This window comes from Cornus florida, unplaced genomic scaffold (genome assembly GCF_030987335.1).
Source record: "Cornus florida cultivar Cherokee Brave unplaced genomic scaffold, ASM3098733v1 CherokeeBrave_3.0.0_Hap2_Chr04, whole genome shotgun sequence".
Classification (NCBI taxonomy): domain Eukaryota; kingdom Viridiplantae; phylum Streptophyta; class Magnoliopsida; order Cornales; family Cornaceae; genus Cornus; species Cornus florida.
This window is the reverse complement of record NW_026775574.1, coordinates 66,302,074-66,320,071: the sequence shown is the minus strand read 5'-3', so window position 1 is coordinate 66,320,071 and position 17,998 is coordinate 66,302,074. Positions and strand designations below refer to the sequence as shown.

The following is a 17,998-nucleotide window of genomic DNA, read 5'->3' as shown; positions in this document are numbered from 1 at the left end:
TATTTATTTTCGTATTAAATAAATCCAGCAATGGTCTCAAAAAAACCTGAACCCTTTCTTTCTGCTCCAAAACAAAAAAAAAAAAAAATTCAAATAGTGCTTGTACATTATCTCAAATCCATTCATTTAATAGCCACTCTAAACTGTATCTCTTACACAATTGAACCTAAATCCATTCATTTGAAAGATTTCAATCCAAATTCCAAACAGAACCTAAAATTTCAACTTGTTGCTCAGAATTTTAGATTCTGAACACGCGCGCGCACACACACACAGAGATGACTTGATATAGGCAAGTACAACTAGACCTGGTGAGAAGATAAAAAGGCCATAGGAGCATAATTACATGTTTTGTATACATGATTCTCTTTCATTGATAACCCACCGTTACAAAATTGTTAGCCTGTACATCCTCTACCTACCATGGCATTGATTTCTCTAATACTAAGCTTTTCCCATCTCCTAGCCCATCATCACAAATCAGATGCAAATGGGTAAAAAAATCAAAGAATTTTCATCTGCAAATGCTTCACAGTGAATTTAAACTACTGTACATTTTCAAAAGAAATCGGCTTTACAAAATAAGAGGCATTAATCTTCTACACGTTGGATCTCACCCATCAAGATACGATTACTGGTGACCTTGAATCCGAGAAGAGCTGGATCGATTTGCTTCCCCTTCTTCCCTTTCTTTTTGCCAGCCCGGCCTGCCTGTGTTGCATCTGTTGACTCGGGCACTCCTGATGTTGCACGACTGTCCGGAAGTGCTGGCTTCTTAGCATTGCTTTTCAGCATGTCGATGAATGATGGCTCTGAGACATCAGTATCACTGCAAGATGAGGTTCGCCGGAACCGCGTGTCTTTCTTGACAGATGCCGATGTGTCAGGAGGAACTTGGTTTGCTGGATTTCCTCCAGGGTCCCGTCTTCTCCCTGATGGATTCAAGATTGAACCAATACTCTCAGAAAACCAATCACATTTGTATTAAAAATAATAACAAAAATAAAGTACGGCATGCGGGTAGGTACACATAACCCAAGTTCGAAAAACCAGACAGCAACTGTCACAGTGTTGTTTATTAATGGTGCATCCTACCATTTCACTAAAAAGTAGCAATTATTATACTAAACTTCCCCTAGGCAAAAGTGACACTATCACTTATGCCTTAGCTGATGTGCTGTGATTGACAAAAATATTTGCAATTGATAGATTTCAACATTAGTGCACAGGTACTTTCCAAAAAAAAAAAACATTAGTGCACAGGTACATAGTAATTTCATACATCATACCTTCAGAAGGAACCGTCACCGGAGGATTTTTCCCTCTCATGACTGGATCGGAGGACAGCTCAGACGATCCTTCCTGGGGTGATGAAGCCCCTGAGACAGGAGGACGTTTTAGCAAAAGATTGTCCGACCCTTTGGATGGGACAATTGATACTCTGTCAAAAGATAGGTCAAATGTAAGAACACCTAATAACAATGTAAAGACATACAATGGGCTAAAAGAAATTGAATATACTCATTTTTAACTCAAATAATGGGCATATAGGTAAGACATACAAACTCATAACCAATCTCACAATTGTAACATATTTCTTTAACTCAACACAATATATATATATATATATATATATATATATATATATTTAATGGCCTAAGAGAAAATGAATACTCAATTTTAAACAGCTTGAAAAATCAAGATGACGTGATTGAAGATCAAGTAGTGTACCTAAATAACTACATATTCACCTTCCACAGGAGGAAAAAAGAAAAGAAAATAAAAGGTAAAAAAAGCTACATTATCAATTACTACATGAGGAGGAAACAAAAAGAAAATTAATCACATCTCCCCAAGCCTAAGAATATATTTTTTTGATAAGCCTAGGAATATGATCATCCTGCCGCAATAAATCAAATAAATGTCACCTAGACATCATACCGTGAATCTAAATAACATAATATAGCAGAACTACATTATTAAATTAGATTCCTAGAGTCACCAAAAATGGAAGAAGGAAGAGGAGGGGGAGGAAAGAAAAACAAGGCAATTTAGTTAAGCACAAGCATGTTGATATAAACACTAGTGCAGGCTGTCCATTATATGCACCCAAAATATTAGTGATGTGTGTATTTCATTTTATGCACAAGCAACCTTTTTTCCATGACAACATTAAAAGATATCCACAAGCTATGTCTGACATTGCCATGCAACTATTATTATGTACTTTTCCTTCACAGTCATATCTTTCCCTACAATAATATCAACTCAATACCTATAGCACAAGGCAATAAACACAAGCATGCACCCAAAATATTAGTGATGTGTGATATCAATTTCATTTTATGCACAAGCAACCTTTTTTCCATGACAAACATTACAAGATATCCACAAGCTATGTCTGACAATTATTATGTACTTTTCCTTCACAATCGTATCTTTCCCTACAACAATATCAACTCAATACCTATAAGTCCACTCTGTCTTCCACCTTTGACAAATGTGCACGTCCATGTGTCTTGAATAAAAAGTAAAAAATAAATAAATTTAAAACACAAGACATCCAAGGTATGCCAAACTTGTGCCCAGAACTGTCAGTTATTATGGCACCCTTTAGATTGAAGGTTTTTAAATGAATGGTTTTAGGTTCAATTATTTTGGAACTACAGTTTAACTTTTGAATTAATAATTTATGCATTGATTGATTTGAGAGGATTTTATGTGTGGATTTCAAATAAAGGAACAAGAAGTTATTTGAAATCCATCCCATCAAGGATTCTAGTTGTACAATGATTGTAATAAAATGTCACCCGTACCTCTTATGTAACACCACCTAATGATTGATTTTTTTTTTTTCTTTTTTTTTTTGTTGGGGGGGGGGGCTTAAATCTCGAGTTAATATATCATTTCCTTTATCCAAATGAAACATATATGTCTTCCTGTTATCATTAGGCCTAGGTCAAAACACAAATACACTGACCACTTTATTTTTCTACTTGGTACTTCTAATATACTCATTCACCACAATTGCTTTATAGAAAAATATAATGCTGGATAGAACAAAATAAAACTTGAAGCAAGGGTCCATTCGCTTAAATGCAATATATTCACATAAAAAAATTCAACAGTAAAAAATATTCTGATGAGCAGTTGAAGTGAAATAATTAGAATATCCAATTCTTCACTAAAATAAATTCAATAAGATAACTGCCTGATATTTACACAATTAACCTCTACAGAATCAAATGGAGCATAAATAAACAGTTCCTTTAAGTATCTCTTGGCATATCTAGGATTTTCCTTCAAATACCAGAAATGGTAATGTAATACAGCAAAAGGAACCCTTACCGGTCCTTAGCAATCTCTTCTGCAAAAGGATCACATAGCCCAATCTTGTCGTTATAGAAGCCTGTACTCGCACAAATTTGAGATAGTTACTCACATGAACAAAACTGAAGGTGACCAAGAAACAATTAAGAGAAAACCAGCAATGCAACTGACAATGACTAGAGATAATTACCAGCAACACCAAGTGAAGCATGCCTGCCAGTGATATTGACTGACATTTCTTTACAATCTATAGAAGCCAAACCTGCCTGCTCAGCACCTTCTTGAAATTCTGAAGCTAGCCCCTTTATCATGCCACCGTCACTTTTGAATCCTTGGCTCTTCCCCTCCACGTCTAAGAAGTCTCTTTCCATAGATGACTTGCCTATCATGTTGGAGTTTGTATAAATTGCCTGAGAAGTTTCATTGGCACTCGAAAAGAATTTATCTCCTAAAATCAATGATCCAGAATTGGACCTAAGGGGCAATCTTTCACTGCTTTCCATACTATTAGCTTTCTCATCCACTAAACCCACCTGTGGTGGTCCACCTGAATTAGAACCATAGGACCCTACAGAGAACAAGCTGTTCGCCCCTGCTTCCTGATCTGACAGAAAACTGAAGGGCTGATTTGAAGATCTTGTCCCATTAAAAGGACCAGAAGAGGCCTTTCTATCATAGGATACACCACTGCTCATATCGAATGGTTCAGTTGACTGATGGCCTGATTTCTGATGAAGTAATTCCATAAGCAACCGCTTCGAACGATCATCATTTGTTCCACCTGACATCCATAAACTTGGATCTTCATTAGTCATTCTGACTTCTGACTCCCTTTTCTGCAGCTCAGCATTAAGATGCAATTGTTGAATCCGTGATTCCATCCAGTCATTTGGTAGTTGACCGTTGCTCTCAGACCAGTGGCCTTCCATCATATCTGAATGTGAAGAATGATACTGGTTGGAAACCAAAGGGTGGTGAGAGTGAAAACCAGAGGAGAGCCCACCAACTTGACCAGCAGAGTGCATTCGTGCACTAGGTTCCTCCATATCAAAACCTTGAGCACGAGCTACAGCATTTACAACATCCTGGTTCATTCCAGGAGCACGAACAGGCAAAGACAACGAATGCTCAAATGGCAGTGACGAAGGGTCATAAAAGCCTCGCTGGAATTGATCTTGCAATGAAAGATTCCGATCAAGACGACTCAGCTGCTCCTCAGAGGACAGTCTCTGTTGTTGCTGATAAAAATCTAGTGGGCCAACCCCAGCATATTGATCTCGGTGAGTACCAGCAGGACTTCTGTTAAACTGATTGGATTCATCAACAGGCCAGCCAGAACCGATAAGCCTCTCTTCTTCTAGTTTTGCCCTCTGCCTCAATCCCATAGGTAACTGCCTCGCTTGCAATTGCTCTTGGTGAAGAAACTGTTGTTCCAAAGAATGCATCTGTCCAAGCTTTGCACGTGATACAAGCTCCAATAAATCACCTTGGTGCCCTTGATGTGGCATGTGACCAAATTTAGCTTGAAGAAGATGCTCAAAGGATGGATCAGCATGCCTTGGAGGATGATGAGAACGCTGTTGTAGTTCTTGTAGAATGTGCTGCTTTAATAAAAGCTCATCAAGAGCATTATTGCCTCTCACAGCATCAACGTGAAACTGTCCACGCCCAGGATCATGCATTTGGCTCTGCACCAATTGTTCAAGCAGCAGCTGCCGAGCTTGAGACTGCTGTTGCTCCTGCAACAGAATTTGCTGTTGCTGCAATTGATGATGTTGTTGGAGTTGAAGCTGCCGCTGCCGCTGCTGCTGCTGCTGCTGCAGCTGAAGGGCCAAAAAGTGTTCCAGGTCAGGCCCCATTTGAGTGGCCAGCTGTTGGTGGTGGATAGAATTCTGACTTGGTACTTGTTCCAATAACAATTCGTTCAAGTGAGGATGAGGAGACAACATATTACGCTGATGGATCTGTTGTTGACACTGTTGTGGCAAAAGCTTTTCTGCTAAATCAAAGTGGTTAGATTCTTGGTCCATATGTGACAACCGGCGAGCATCCATGGCATCTTGATACAAGTCGTGCTCAGAAAGTGTGTTTCTTCTATAGGCATCAGACCATGTCTCTGCAGCACGTGTTGAATTAGCCATCACATCAAATGGGCCAACTCTTCCGGACATAGACTCTATAAGTTGATCCTGAACACCACTGTTAGCGGGCATAACTGATAACTGGTTACGTCTTGCATGAGTTCCTTCAAGCTCAGACCACAACAACCCAAAAGGATGAAACTTGCTATCATTCTGATTTGGCATGCCAAGTTCCGAAAATTCAGTTGGAATAGAAGCATTGTTAATGGGATCAGCAGAAGGATCATTAAGGCTCCTAGAAGTTTTCCCAATTGGATTGCCGCTACTTGGTCTTCCTGGAAACACAATCTCTGCAGGGAAAAATTGAATAAATATTAAACCCAGATATAAATACAATCCTAGGGGTATTACAATTATAAACTCAAATCAAAAGACAACTAACCTTCATCTTGGGCGGAGGAATTATGAAATCTTTGACCCTCAGAATACGAGAGCTGCAAAGAACCTTCATTCTCAGATATTCTTGACTGAACATGCTGCGCTGGCAAACCAACAAATTCAGGCAACTGCCAAGACTGGTTATTTAGTTCAGATGAATGAAACATGTCAGGAACAGGAGTAGAAGCAGGTAAAGCAGACTCGTTCCCTTCCAATGCTCCAAGCTGTTGTATCTTAGAACTTAGATCGGCGCTACCATGCCCATCTCTAAGTTTTAGATGTGGCATGACCTCACCCAATTCTTGAAAAGGTGTTCCTTTTGGAGCATCTTCCAAGCGGACAGGCAAATCTGCCCCAAAAAACCCTTGCTCAAACCATGAAATGATGTCAACCCCAAGAAACGGTCCCTGTATCTCTCCTTGAGGATCACAATAGAACAAACTCAACTCCTCGGGCGGGATACTCCTTTCTAACAGTTTTTCTTTGCTGCTGTTCTCCAAGTGCCGGATACTGTCACTCCAATTCAGCTCAGGAGATGACATAACAAATAAAGAATTTGAATCATCTGGAAGCTTGGTGCTGATGTCAAAGGAAGCAGCAGGCTTAATGTCATCATCATTAAGAGGATGTTCAGGAAAAGCAGAATCTGCAACTTTTAGCTGAGAAGCATCGGAGTAAACACCACCTGTATCTTGTGCACTGTAAACATTGTTACTATTTGAAATCTTTTGTATTAATTCATCTCTATGCATCCCTATAATAGTCGCAGAAAATTCATGTTCCCCTTCTCGCTTATCTCCTGAAAAAAAGTAAAGTAGTTGCTTTCAGAAGCTCTCAAACTAAAAAATAAATAAATAAATGAAAATCTTGCAAACAGGATCTGTCACTCACCAGATATCAAATTCGTCATAGGACCATCATTGTACAAGGTGCCATCAACATCAGCTTGATATACATCAGCAGCAGCAGCTTCTCGGAAGGTATCAACAGTCTTTTCAGTCATCATTGAGGGGAGGCTACCCTGTTTTCCATTGGTAAATTCCAAGTCTCCAATGCCTGGTGAACATTGTAAACAAAAAGAACCAAACAGTGACCAAAGAGAAACAATAAACATAGCATCACAATAAATGAAGTAACTGAAATTAAATTACCTGTAAAATTATCAGTTGATCTTTCCTTCCTAAATGAGTTGTACAATACCCCACTACTGGTGATTTTTCCCTTCCATATATCACCAAGGATAGCCTGTACCATTTCATAAGCCAATTAAAATACATTACAGGCTTAAAATTGTCCTCCAAAAGAGAGATGATTGATATCATTAAGTCAACAACAAATAACATTTTGTACAAGATAATAACAAAGTAAAGTGAGAGACAGTTGAATTAACCATGGGAAGCAAATCTATAAAGCTTACCTCCTCTTCTGCATCAGGAGCTACAAAAGCTAATGGTTCAATAACAGTTACTTGCGATATTGGAGGGACTTCCTCCAGCTGGTCAGGAATGGTAGCAAAAGATGGGTCCAGTTTCTGCCTGCGATAAATGTCAAGAAGCTTCCCCCTTGGATAACAAAATCTATCAGCTAATAGGCTCAGTTTTCCAGGAACACCTTCATTCTTGTCCAAATGAGCAGCGCCAATGGGACCCGCAGATGAAGGTCTTACAACAGATGTGCTAGATCGTCCGCGTCCTATAGTGAACCCCGTATTCGAACCCTCCACCCGACCCCTCTCAAGTCCAAATCCAGGTGCAGCACGGTAGGAACCTTGTCCACTAGAATTTCCCTCCATTCTATGGCGTGGCCTCCACTTGTCACGAGAATCTGAGGGCTCAGGAACCACACGATTGCTACCAGAAAATGTTTGATTGTCATTGTGAGCATCTTCCTTCTCTAAATCTGTCCTCTTTTCGGTCCGAGATTCCTTATCTTTGTCCTCAGGACCCCACCTAGATGACCATTTGCTATCACGCCGCATTTCATGCCCAGTATTGCGATTACTAGCATCATGCCACCTGTCAGAAGAAGGCAAAGCTCTAATATCCGTGGTTTCTCTGGCTGAAGTGCTTTCAACACGACGATCCCCTTTCCTGCGATCTCTTCTACCAAGTAAGCCAGTTTCCCTTTCTTCTTCACGCCAGCGGCGGCCGCTCTCAGGTTCAGTAGTGGTTCTCCTCCAATCTCGTTTTTCATCAGGTCCGTCTGTACGCCATCCCTCCTTCTGATTGGGATCCGCAGGATTTCCAAGAGATAGAGAACTGGGTGACCGCATTTCCTGCCATACATACCACCACACAGAAGGAATAAGTGATATATAATATTGAACAATTTAGTTCGCCTGACCAACAATGTGCATATGAGAATAAGGCTTATACCAATCTGGTCAGCCCTATTTCATTCATATTATCAAGGCATTCACAATAAGGTAGTTTTGTTGAACTTACAAGAAAAATCAGAAGATGAAAACTAAGTGAGCAGAAAATGATTTTCAGAGTTTCATTAAATATATTCAGTCTCATTTTTTCTTCACATGAAGAACACTGTTACAGAACATCTTTCCAAAGAACAAAACTAACAGAGCAAGCATAATGAAACTCCAAAATATATGTGGCCTTGTGATCCAATGATATCCAGAAGCCATGAGAGAGCTCAATTACACGAATTCAGTTTCTGACTCCAGCTAACAGCTGAACCAGGTAGCAGAGGTTAAAGTTTCATATCAAGAAAGATGGGATTGTATTTGATATAGCCATTGCATAAACATACTCTTAACTTTTATCATAATATTAACTATTTTTTTACTAAAGAAAATGATTGGGAATTGGGATGTCCATAAGCTCCTATAGAGAATGAAAGCTGAAACATAAGCCTCTTTCCACTGATTATAGAGATTGAAAGCTGTTATGGAATATGATTTGCAGGTTGCAGTCATAACTTTGGATTTGGGACAATTTGGAAATCCTGCTCAAAGGTTATGACTACCAGTATTCATTTTTATGTGTTACAACAATTGTGACGTCTTTTCTTTACCTTTTGTGTGTGTGGAGTTGTGTTTTTTTTTTTTTTTTTTGTGTGTGTGTGTGGGGGGGGGGGGGGGGGGGGGGGGGGGCGCATTATTTAAAAGGCAGACAATAGGAAAAAAAGGTTGTCCATACAAGACTTAAAAAACTGCTCTTATATGCTATCCTACTTTTCATTTGGATTAGTTAATTTTAATCTAAAATATCCTTCAAGTTGAGAATTAAGCTTTAGGCTGCTTAAACATGTCAGGTTAGCTAGAAACCAAATAGTGGTTTGATGTGCAAGCTGTAACCAGTTTACCCTATTCAAGAAGTTGCTCGGGTTTGGGACGTAGCAGGACTGGCTCTTAACGGTTGCCATCTCCAAATACAAGATAAAGAATTAGTCGCATAATCCCCATTTATCATAAATTAATCAATTTTTTACGAAATCAATTGAAATGCGGTTCTAGATGGTATTCATTGATAAATGACCTTTCAATTAAACTATTAAAGATGCACAACAAACACACAACCTCAAAATTCAGTATAACCACTGACAATCAAATGGCATGATTTTTATCGCTATCATAATAAAGGGACATCAAAGTTAACTCAAAGTCAAATCATTTATATTTGAATTTTTATGTCGCACAGCGCATTTGTTCGTTCTTTTAGAACTATTAAAAAGTTTTCTGTAATTAAAATACAATTATTTAAGATAAGAAGATATTCATTTTTTTTTTGACAAGTAATATATTTTTCATATATGACTCACATTTCAGCCGGATTCAAAAAGCAACTTAAATCCAACATTTGCTAGGTCAGCCCAAAACTATCATTGGAGATTGAAAATTAAGTCTCTCAGTGCGATGATTAAAGATTGATTTATTCTCACTGACACTTCTTCAAATTATGAAGGTAGAGTCGCAACTAGAATAAAGATGCAACTAAGATGTGGACACCGTACATTTTCCGTTAATTATTTCCAAACCCAACATTGAATAATCCCTCTTAGTTCAGAGGGGAGTCAGCCATCAACTTATGAGAAGCTGCATTCAATGATCATTGACCATATTTGTGCTGGTGCACATTTGGGGCATGATATACGAGCCTCAAACTGTGGAAAGTGACCTCAATAGCCTAAAGATGGACCTTGAGGCATCATCCTTAAAGCTCAGATCAAACTTGAGACAATATATGCAAGCATCCTTAGATATTAGAAGTAAAATTATTATAATGATATCAATAAAATAAAAGCTAAACACCAATTACAGTAACTAGAACATGCATACAAAATTAGCTGCAGAGTTAATTGGACCCAAAATAGGGGGATGCAATATAACTTGATACAACAGAAGTCCTAATACTAGTTAAAAAAAAAAAATTAACAACAAAGCTTCTGGAACCCCCAAAAGAACAAAAACAAAAAATAAATATATATACAAAAGCTAGCTCCAACGGATATATATACAAGACCAAAATTTTGGCAAATCAACAAGGGTGTTGTAAAATTAAACAACTTACAATTATCTAAAAGCAATAAAATTTGTACAGTTAGCATTTCATACATGGATATAAAATGACAACATATAACATCAAAAGTTATTTTTAATCAAAATTCAGAAAACAAAGTTATGTTCCCTGACGATGGAGAACTCACCATCTTAGTCTCAATTGGTTTAGCATATAGCCATTGGGGAGACAAAGGAATGCTGCTTTCTGATCCTGCTTGATCTGCCAGCAACAATTCCATGAGTGCATGGTCAGAGGGCATAGTGAGAACAAGTAAAATACATGAAGCTAGATTGTTCCATTAACTAAGATTAGAAAAACTACACTATTGAAGGACAAAAAACAAACCTTTTGACTCGTCAAGCGACCCCATCAGCACCTTTTCCTCATCATTCCTTCCCGAGGCTTCCACTGTTGTGGCCCAAATAAGAAAGGTAAACAGTCATTTCTAGTTCCAGAACAAATCCAAATGAAATTATATAGTTGTAGAAGAATTCAAAGGAAAAAGATGAATACCAACACTTGGGATTTTTATGATGGACATGGGAATGCATCAAAGATATTTAAAAAAATACAAGAGAGGTATAGGTAGTAATAACAGGAAAAATAAGAAATGTAAGCACTGCAAAAATGTCAATGACGGGAAAAATAAGAAATGTAAGCAATGTAAAAACGTCAATGTATCAAAGATATGTTCGAGTGTCAAGATAGACACACAATATGGATATGTACTTATCAATATACAAACCTCATAAACTCAATTCAACAAGACCCTAAGGGTAGCACATAAACACCTACAATACATTTACCCAACCACCATTCCCTATCCAAAAGAACAGTAAACTGAATAAGAAAGAGAGCTTCACAAAACAGTATTAGTAACAAGCATTCTTGAAGGCATTTTCCTGAAAGGTTTCTGATAAGTGTAAAAAGGAAAGAATTGAATCAAGCAATAAAATTAGGACCTCTGACACTAAACTATAAGTGTGTGTTAAGATTAGATGGATCAAAATCTACAATTTCGAGCAATATAACTCTAAGGAAAATTAGTAAGCATTTTCCACATTAGTCATTATCAAAGGCCATTTTTTTTTTTTTTTTTTTGATAAGTAGTCATTATCAAAGGCCATTAAAGGTCGTATAAAGCATAGAACAATAGATTGCAGGAGTATCACATTTTAAGTGTTACCTCAGCAGCAAAAAGTTGCATGTGGAATCATCAAGTTAAATGAACTGGTATTTATTTAAATACTGAGACAGTCTAGCACAAACTCGTTTCCATGCTCATCAGTAGGAGTTTTGTTACCAGAAGACATCACAAAAAGACGAGTAGAGGTCACTAATTAACTGGCCCTTTGGAACAACAGGAAAGAGAAAATCAAGAAGACTATCAGATTCGCTCAGGAAAAGCTAATACAAGCAGAGAATTTTTCTAATAACCAACAGAATATCGATTATAATATCAAAGATACTAAAAATTAAGAAAATTTCCGAGGTAAAATAAGCAAAATATAATTTGAAACATTGCAACATAGTGTTTTTGATTGCCCAAAAACATTTGCAAAGAAATAAACCATTCAAAAATATATATATATTATTATACTGTAGAGGATAACAAAAACAAATCAATGTGAGTATTAAGTAATTATAAAAGAATAAAAAATGGGCAGACCATAACCAAAAGTCACCTGATCTGAAATACCACCAACAAACAAAGTCGAAAACGCTACAAATTTAATACCTCCCAACAATTCAAAACCCTAAAATTCAAAAATGATGTTATTAACAAAATAAAAAAAATCCAATTGAAGTGACCCAAAAATTCGAATACATTCAGATCAACAAGCCCTAACATACCAGCAATCACTGAACGATCGAAACAATGGAATTAACAGATCAAACCCAATAAAAATGGGGAAAAAACAGACCCAGAATAGTTCGTGAGTACCTTTTCCGGTCCAAGATTGATCGGATGGTTTTGAGATGAGCAGATCGTCGGGAAGATGAAGCTTACCTTCGGCCATCGAACGGTGGACAAGACACGAACACCAAAGAAAGCGAAAGAAACGAGAGTGATCAACGGTCCACGAACACAAAGCAGAGAGATAGTGACAGCGAGAGAAGAACACAGAAGAAGAGGTTGTGTAGATGATGATAAATGGAGATTCAAGAGTTTCGAAAGTCTCGTGAGAACACTTGTAGAGAGAGAGAGGGGTAGAGAGAGAGAGAGAATAAAAGGGTGAGGGTTTGTTTGGGTGGTCAGAACAGCCAAATCAAGTAACCAAAAATTATGATTTAAAGTAGTTTTTTATATTAAATAAATAAATAAGTTGAATTAAGAAAATGTTAAGATGTCATCAAAAGGTTGATTTATTTACAGAATTGACACTGATGAGAGAAGTTTTATGCGGAAAAGGATACTTGACCTTTTCTAAATTACTGTGAAGTCTACTACAAATCAATTTCTCACTCTATGTTCTACCTAAATTAGTTTTTTGTTTTTTTTTAAATTAGGATTTGGATAGATGTAAACTAATCAGCATGCATTTGATTAGTATATATAGTTTTTTTAAAAAGAAAGTTATACCATTTTTTTTTTGAATTTCAAGTGATGTGCACATATATACCGTGGGCTCAATGAGGGACATACGCCCCCACGGAAATTATTTATTATTGCATTTTAAACTTTAAAATTGCTCTCACTGAAATTATGAAAAAATCTCTCTACATAGATTTGCCTCCCTCATATAAATTTCTAAATCCGTATTCCAATGACTAATTTTACAAGTTAAGCAATAAAATTATGTGATTTGCAAGTAATTATATATATATATATATATATATATATAATTTCAGTACTAAAATAATACAAAAGGTGTTACTAAATATTCATGTAACTTATTTAAAACATCAATTTTGTGTGTGTGTGTTTTTTTTTTTTAACTTTTATAAAAAAAATTAGCTAATTGTCATACCCCAAGTCATATGATCATTATTAGCACTTCACGCGTGTTTTAGCTCCTGTTCTCACTTTACGAATTAAACTTTTGTGCCTCTCTCTCAAATTTGCTCTCACTTTGTGTGACTTAAATCACGTCTACGCTAAGAAGTTATGTAACTTAGGCCACGTCAATCAAGTAGTTATGTGTTTCTGTTTTCCACAATACTCATAATTTTTTTAGTAAAAATTTAATTTTGTTTTTTTGTTATTGCTATTTAATCAAACAGGGAGATGCAAAATTGCCGAACTTTTTTTATTTAATACGTACCCGTAAGAAGTGACAAGACAAATATATAGATAAGAAGTGATAAAAGACAAAATATAAAAATATGGCATACAACTCATATGATATTTTAATTATCATTCATAAAATAAGGGCACAATAGGTTGTAAAAAAAGTTTTATTAAACTTATATTCTTTTCTTCTATTGTTTTCCATTTTTTAAAACATATTCATCATGTCTAATTTGTATCATTCATATCATTCCAATTTTTATTTATTTTTTTAAAATATTTTATACGAAACACTCTCTGTTTTCTTTTTCTTTTTTTCCTTCCATTTCTCTCCAATTTAAGGTTAAAATCTAGAAATAAATATATAGCCATTGTAGAGGAAAGTTGGATTTTTTTTTTTTTTTTAAAGGAATAAATAAATAACTCCAATTCAAAAAAGGCAGTTGAAGTGCTTTTCTTAAATTATTTTCAACAATTCATTTTTTTTTTTTTAAGATTTGATTAACTTCAATTTTGAAAAGCTTCTCTTGGCATATGCAACTGTATGGGATAATTAACAATACTCTATATGCAATCCAACCATTTGAAAAATAATAACCTAATTTCTTTGTAAAATCTAATACTTCAATAATTATGTCCCATCAATAATTATGTTTGATAAATGTCTAATATAATATGTGGAATAGAAATGGCTATTTTCTGAATCCTTAGGAAATCTTAGTTTAACATCTTTTTGAGAACCTCTTTCAACTAATAAATCTATCAATTTGTTATCATATTTTTTCAATTTCTTGGATCATTAATGTTCAAAGGAATATTACCATTTTCATTCATATACTCTTCATTTACCAAATCTTCATATTCATTCATATTTTATTCATTTTGATTATTATTCTTAAGGTCTTCATTCATTAAATCTCTATATTTATTCACATTTTTTTCATTTTGATTATCAATTATATGATTTCATTCATTAAATTAATTTTTGATGATGAATGGCAAGACCTCAATAAGACAAGGAATGACTCAATGACGTGAAAAGAAAATTAAAATCAAATAGCTCAAATTGAAACAAAATTTTCAATCAAAATACTTCAATTTCTCAAAAATGACATGACAAGATAAGGAATTTAAATTCAAATAGCTCAAATCAAGCACAATTGCAAAAACATATCAAAATTGAACACTCAAATAACATAATTGTTAAAGGGCTTTAATCGAAGATTCGTAGGAAATTGGAATAAAAATTTCAAAAACATACTAGATGATTGGTGCTCATGGATGTCGTGTTAGTGTTTCAAAAATATACCAGATGAGCCTATTAAAGATTTAATGGCTTTTGCTTTATAATTGCACTCTAATTGTGCCTCTCTCGTTCCAAAATGCGATTAATGGCTCCTTGATCGATCCACCATTCCACCTTCAAAAATTGTTCAGTCAACACTGACAGCACAGATAGGAAATCAAAAAATTGAGTGGCTGGAGAAAAAAGCATAGACCCGTTTTGAAAAAACAGTGTGATATATTTGAGTGGAATATTGGTCGTAAAAAATTGAGTATAATTGATATTGTGCATTATGTGCATAGAAAATAATATTTTATTTATTCAATAAATATTATTTATTTATAATATTTGTTAACTATCATTTGCTTTGGGTTCTTAAAAAGAGTACTACTTTCTGTCTCAAAATAAATGTTTTTTTTTTTTTTTTTAAACTGTGACTTTTATTTTGGAAGAGACGGACGGAGCATATATCACTCTGAACTGTTGCACAAGATAGACAAGGGTATGAATGAGAGCCGTTTGTGAATGAAATTGGTACGATGATTAAGGTTTTTTTTTTTTTTTTTTTTTTTTTTTAACAAGGCCAGTCCTGGGCATATTTTTTTTTCTGCCCGTCTTAACAAGTTAACAGGGCTGGTCTAGGGCCTAATAATATGTGTATTTTTGCCCATGTCCTAGAAGGGCTTGTCCTGGGCCAAAATATTAGGTCCCTCTAAATCGGAGGCCCTAGAAATAACTGGTCTGGGCCGGCCCTACGTATAATCATTTACATTGCAGATTATTCTTCATATGAAATATTTTATATGAAAAAAACAAATGTTTTTAATTTTTTGTTGTTTAGTTGAAGTTTTTAAAATAAATTACCAAATATAGAAAATCATAATTAACATTTATAGTAGCACGTATTTGGATGTGAATGCAAACATTTTATATTAGTTTATATATACATTGAAGGAGAAAAAACTCATGTGGCCAATCCACATGACTATCATTTGGACGTATATTTTTTGAGTTTAATTTATGAGAATGACTTACGAAAAAATGACAAATTTTTATAATTTTACAAAGCTATTTTTGTTTTCCTAACAATTTATGTAAATAGTGTACAATCAAACAAACGGAACTGTTTTTAGTAGTGAAAATTTATTGAAAAAGATTTTATGTCAAAGAAAAATATTTACATTTTTTTTATAATTTTTTTTTACTGTTAATGACAATATTCTCACTCTAAAGAAAGCCACTTGTGGGAGGATTTTTATTTTTTTATTTTTTACTATATACTCACTCCGTTTCATAAGAAGTGTTATGTTTGGAGAACCGTGACTCAAATATGACACTTTTTATGAGACAAAGAGAGTATTAATTATGAGAGCACCAATAAAAGAAATTATTTTCTTGAAAGTTTGGTTTTAGTTTTTTAGAATGAATTAGATTTTATTAATAGAAAAATGATTCTAGAATGAAAGAATAAAAAAAGGTATTAATTATGAGAGCAACCAGGGTGGACATACTGAGAGAAAAAGAAAGAAGAAAAAAAGGGAGAGTGAGAGTGAGAGTGAGAGTGAGAGTGAGATTTATTGCTATGATACTAAATGGTAATTAGTAAATAAAATAAAGCGGAGAGACCTCAATTTTTTTAACCTTCAAGCAATTAATTGGTCAACAAATAATTCGCAATTACTCCATTTTGAAATCTAACATCTTCGTTAGACTGATTCGCATGTTTATGTGTACAATCCCGCCAATTTTTGACCAAAAAAATAGTTCTGATACCATCTATGATTATCAAAGCTTTCTCTATCTAAAAAAAATATATATATATATACATATATGCAAGTACAATTTTTTTTAGATTGGTTTGGTTTCTTTGACATCCAAACAACCATCTAAATGGTTCCCTAATTTTAGAACTGAAACTGAATTGTCAATCCACCAAATCAAAAGAAAGTTAAGAAACTATACTGTTGGGAGTTCACAATCAGATTGACAGCTTCAAGGAATTTTTATACACTCCCAATTATTATGGTTCAGTTTTATATATATATATATATATATTTTTTTTCAAGTAACATATAATTTTTTTTTACTCTGACCAAAAGTAGTTGTGTGAAATCAAAGGTAATATAAATTAGGTGTGTCAATTTGTGTTCGTAAGTCATAATCGTATCATGTCGACCTAAGAAAATTATACTAAACAGCTCAATCCGAATACGACCCGTTTAATAATTATGTCATGAACTCTTAACACTAATCCGACTTATTTATTAAACAAGTTACACGTTTAACCCATTTAATGACCTATTTACAAAAATAAAATATTATATTATTTAAATTATTAATAATACTTAATAAAACAATAAATACTATAAAAATATAATTTTTAATGAAACCAGATTATTAAGTAGTTTCCAATTTACAATAGAGTAAATTATAAGACACAAATTTATATTGTAATTTTAGAATTTTTATAGAAATTTATTTATAACACATACAATTAAACGTGTATAAACGAGTCACATGGATTGAACCCCTCAACCCAAACACAACACGATTAACTAAACTGGAGAGAAAAGACAGATTGATTGAGGGTGTTAACCAAGAGAGAGAAAGAGAAAACATGAAGAGAAGAGATAGAAAAAAGATTATATAGTATTTGTTTTCTTATTGCAGATATTTATTTCTTAATTAATTCTCTCCCAAATTTAAAAAACTTGTAGCTTATAAGCGAGCTCTTTAGATTTTTTTGGCGCTCTCGCAATAACATTACTCAAAAATAATTACCAATGGTTTGCCCATTTAACTTTAATGTTCAAAAATATAAAAATATCATTCAAATTTGTTTACGACTTGAATCTGTTTAAGATCCACCCAAATTTGTTTAACTCGAGTCATGTTGAGTCAAATTTGATCACCCTTAATGTAAACTAGTACTACTTTTCTTACTTTTCGAAGTAAAAAATTGTAGTTTCAAGAAATCAAGGCCTCGTAAAAGCACACGAGAATATGACCACTGGCACAAGAGGATAGGTAAACTAAGATTAAAGGAACCATGTGCAGAATTTTTAATTACAGGAATGATAAACAATGTTGTTTTCTTTTGCTTTTTGTACTACTT

General features: G+C 34.6%; 1 protein-coding gene across 2 annotated transcripts; it reads right to left on the bottom strand.

Annotated features, from left to right (window-relative positions):
- Positions 1-309: 309 nt before the first annotated feature.
- LOC132303398 (protein ESSENTIAL FOR POTEXVIRUS ACCUMULATION 1-like) lies at positions 310-12,639 on the bottom strand. Of its 2 annotated transcripts, none has more exons than XM_059800633.1 (11): positions 12,312-12,639; positions 10,712-10,774; positions 10,512-10,585; positions 7,267-8,124; positions 7,001-7,094; positions 6,741-6,905; positions 5,854-6,648; positions 3,521-5,761; positions 3,349-3,409; positions 1,290-1,441; positions 310-932 (listed from the first exon to the last, which is right to left on the bottom strand). In XM_059800633.1, the coding sequence occupies exons 1-11, from the start codon at positions 12,385-12,387 to the stop codon at positions 592-594; spliced, it is 4,920 nt and encodes a 1,639-aa protein (XP_059656616.1). In that variant the 5' UTR covers positions 12,388-12,639; the 3' UTR covers positions 310-591. The 2 variants fall into 2 exon arrangements, with proteins under 2 accessions (XP_059656616.1, XP_059656617.1); XM_059800634.1 differs by lacking the exon at positions 12,312-12,639 and adding an exon at positions 11,553-12,302.
- Between the last annotated feature and the right edge of the window lie 5,359 nt (positions 12,640-17,998).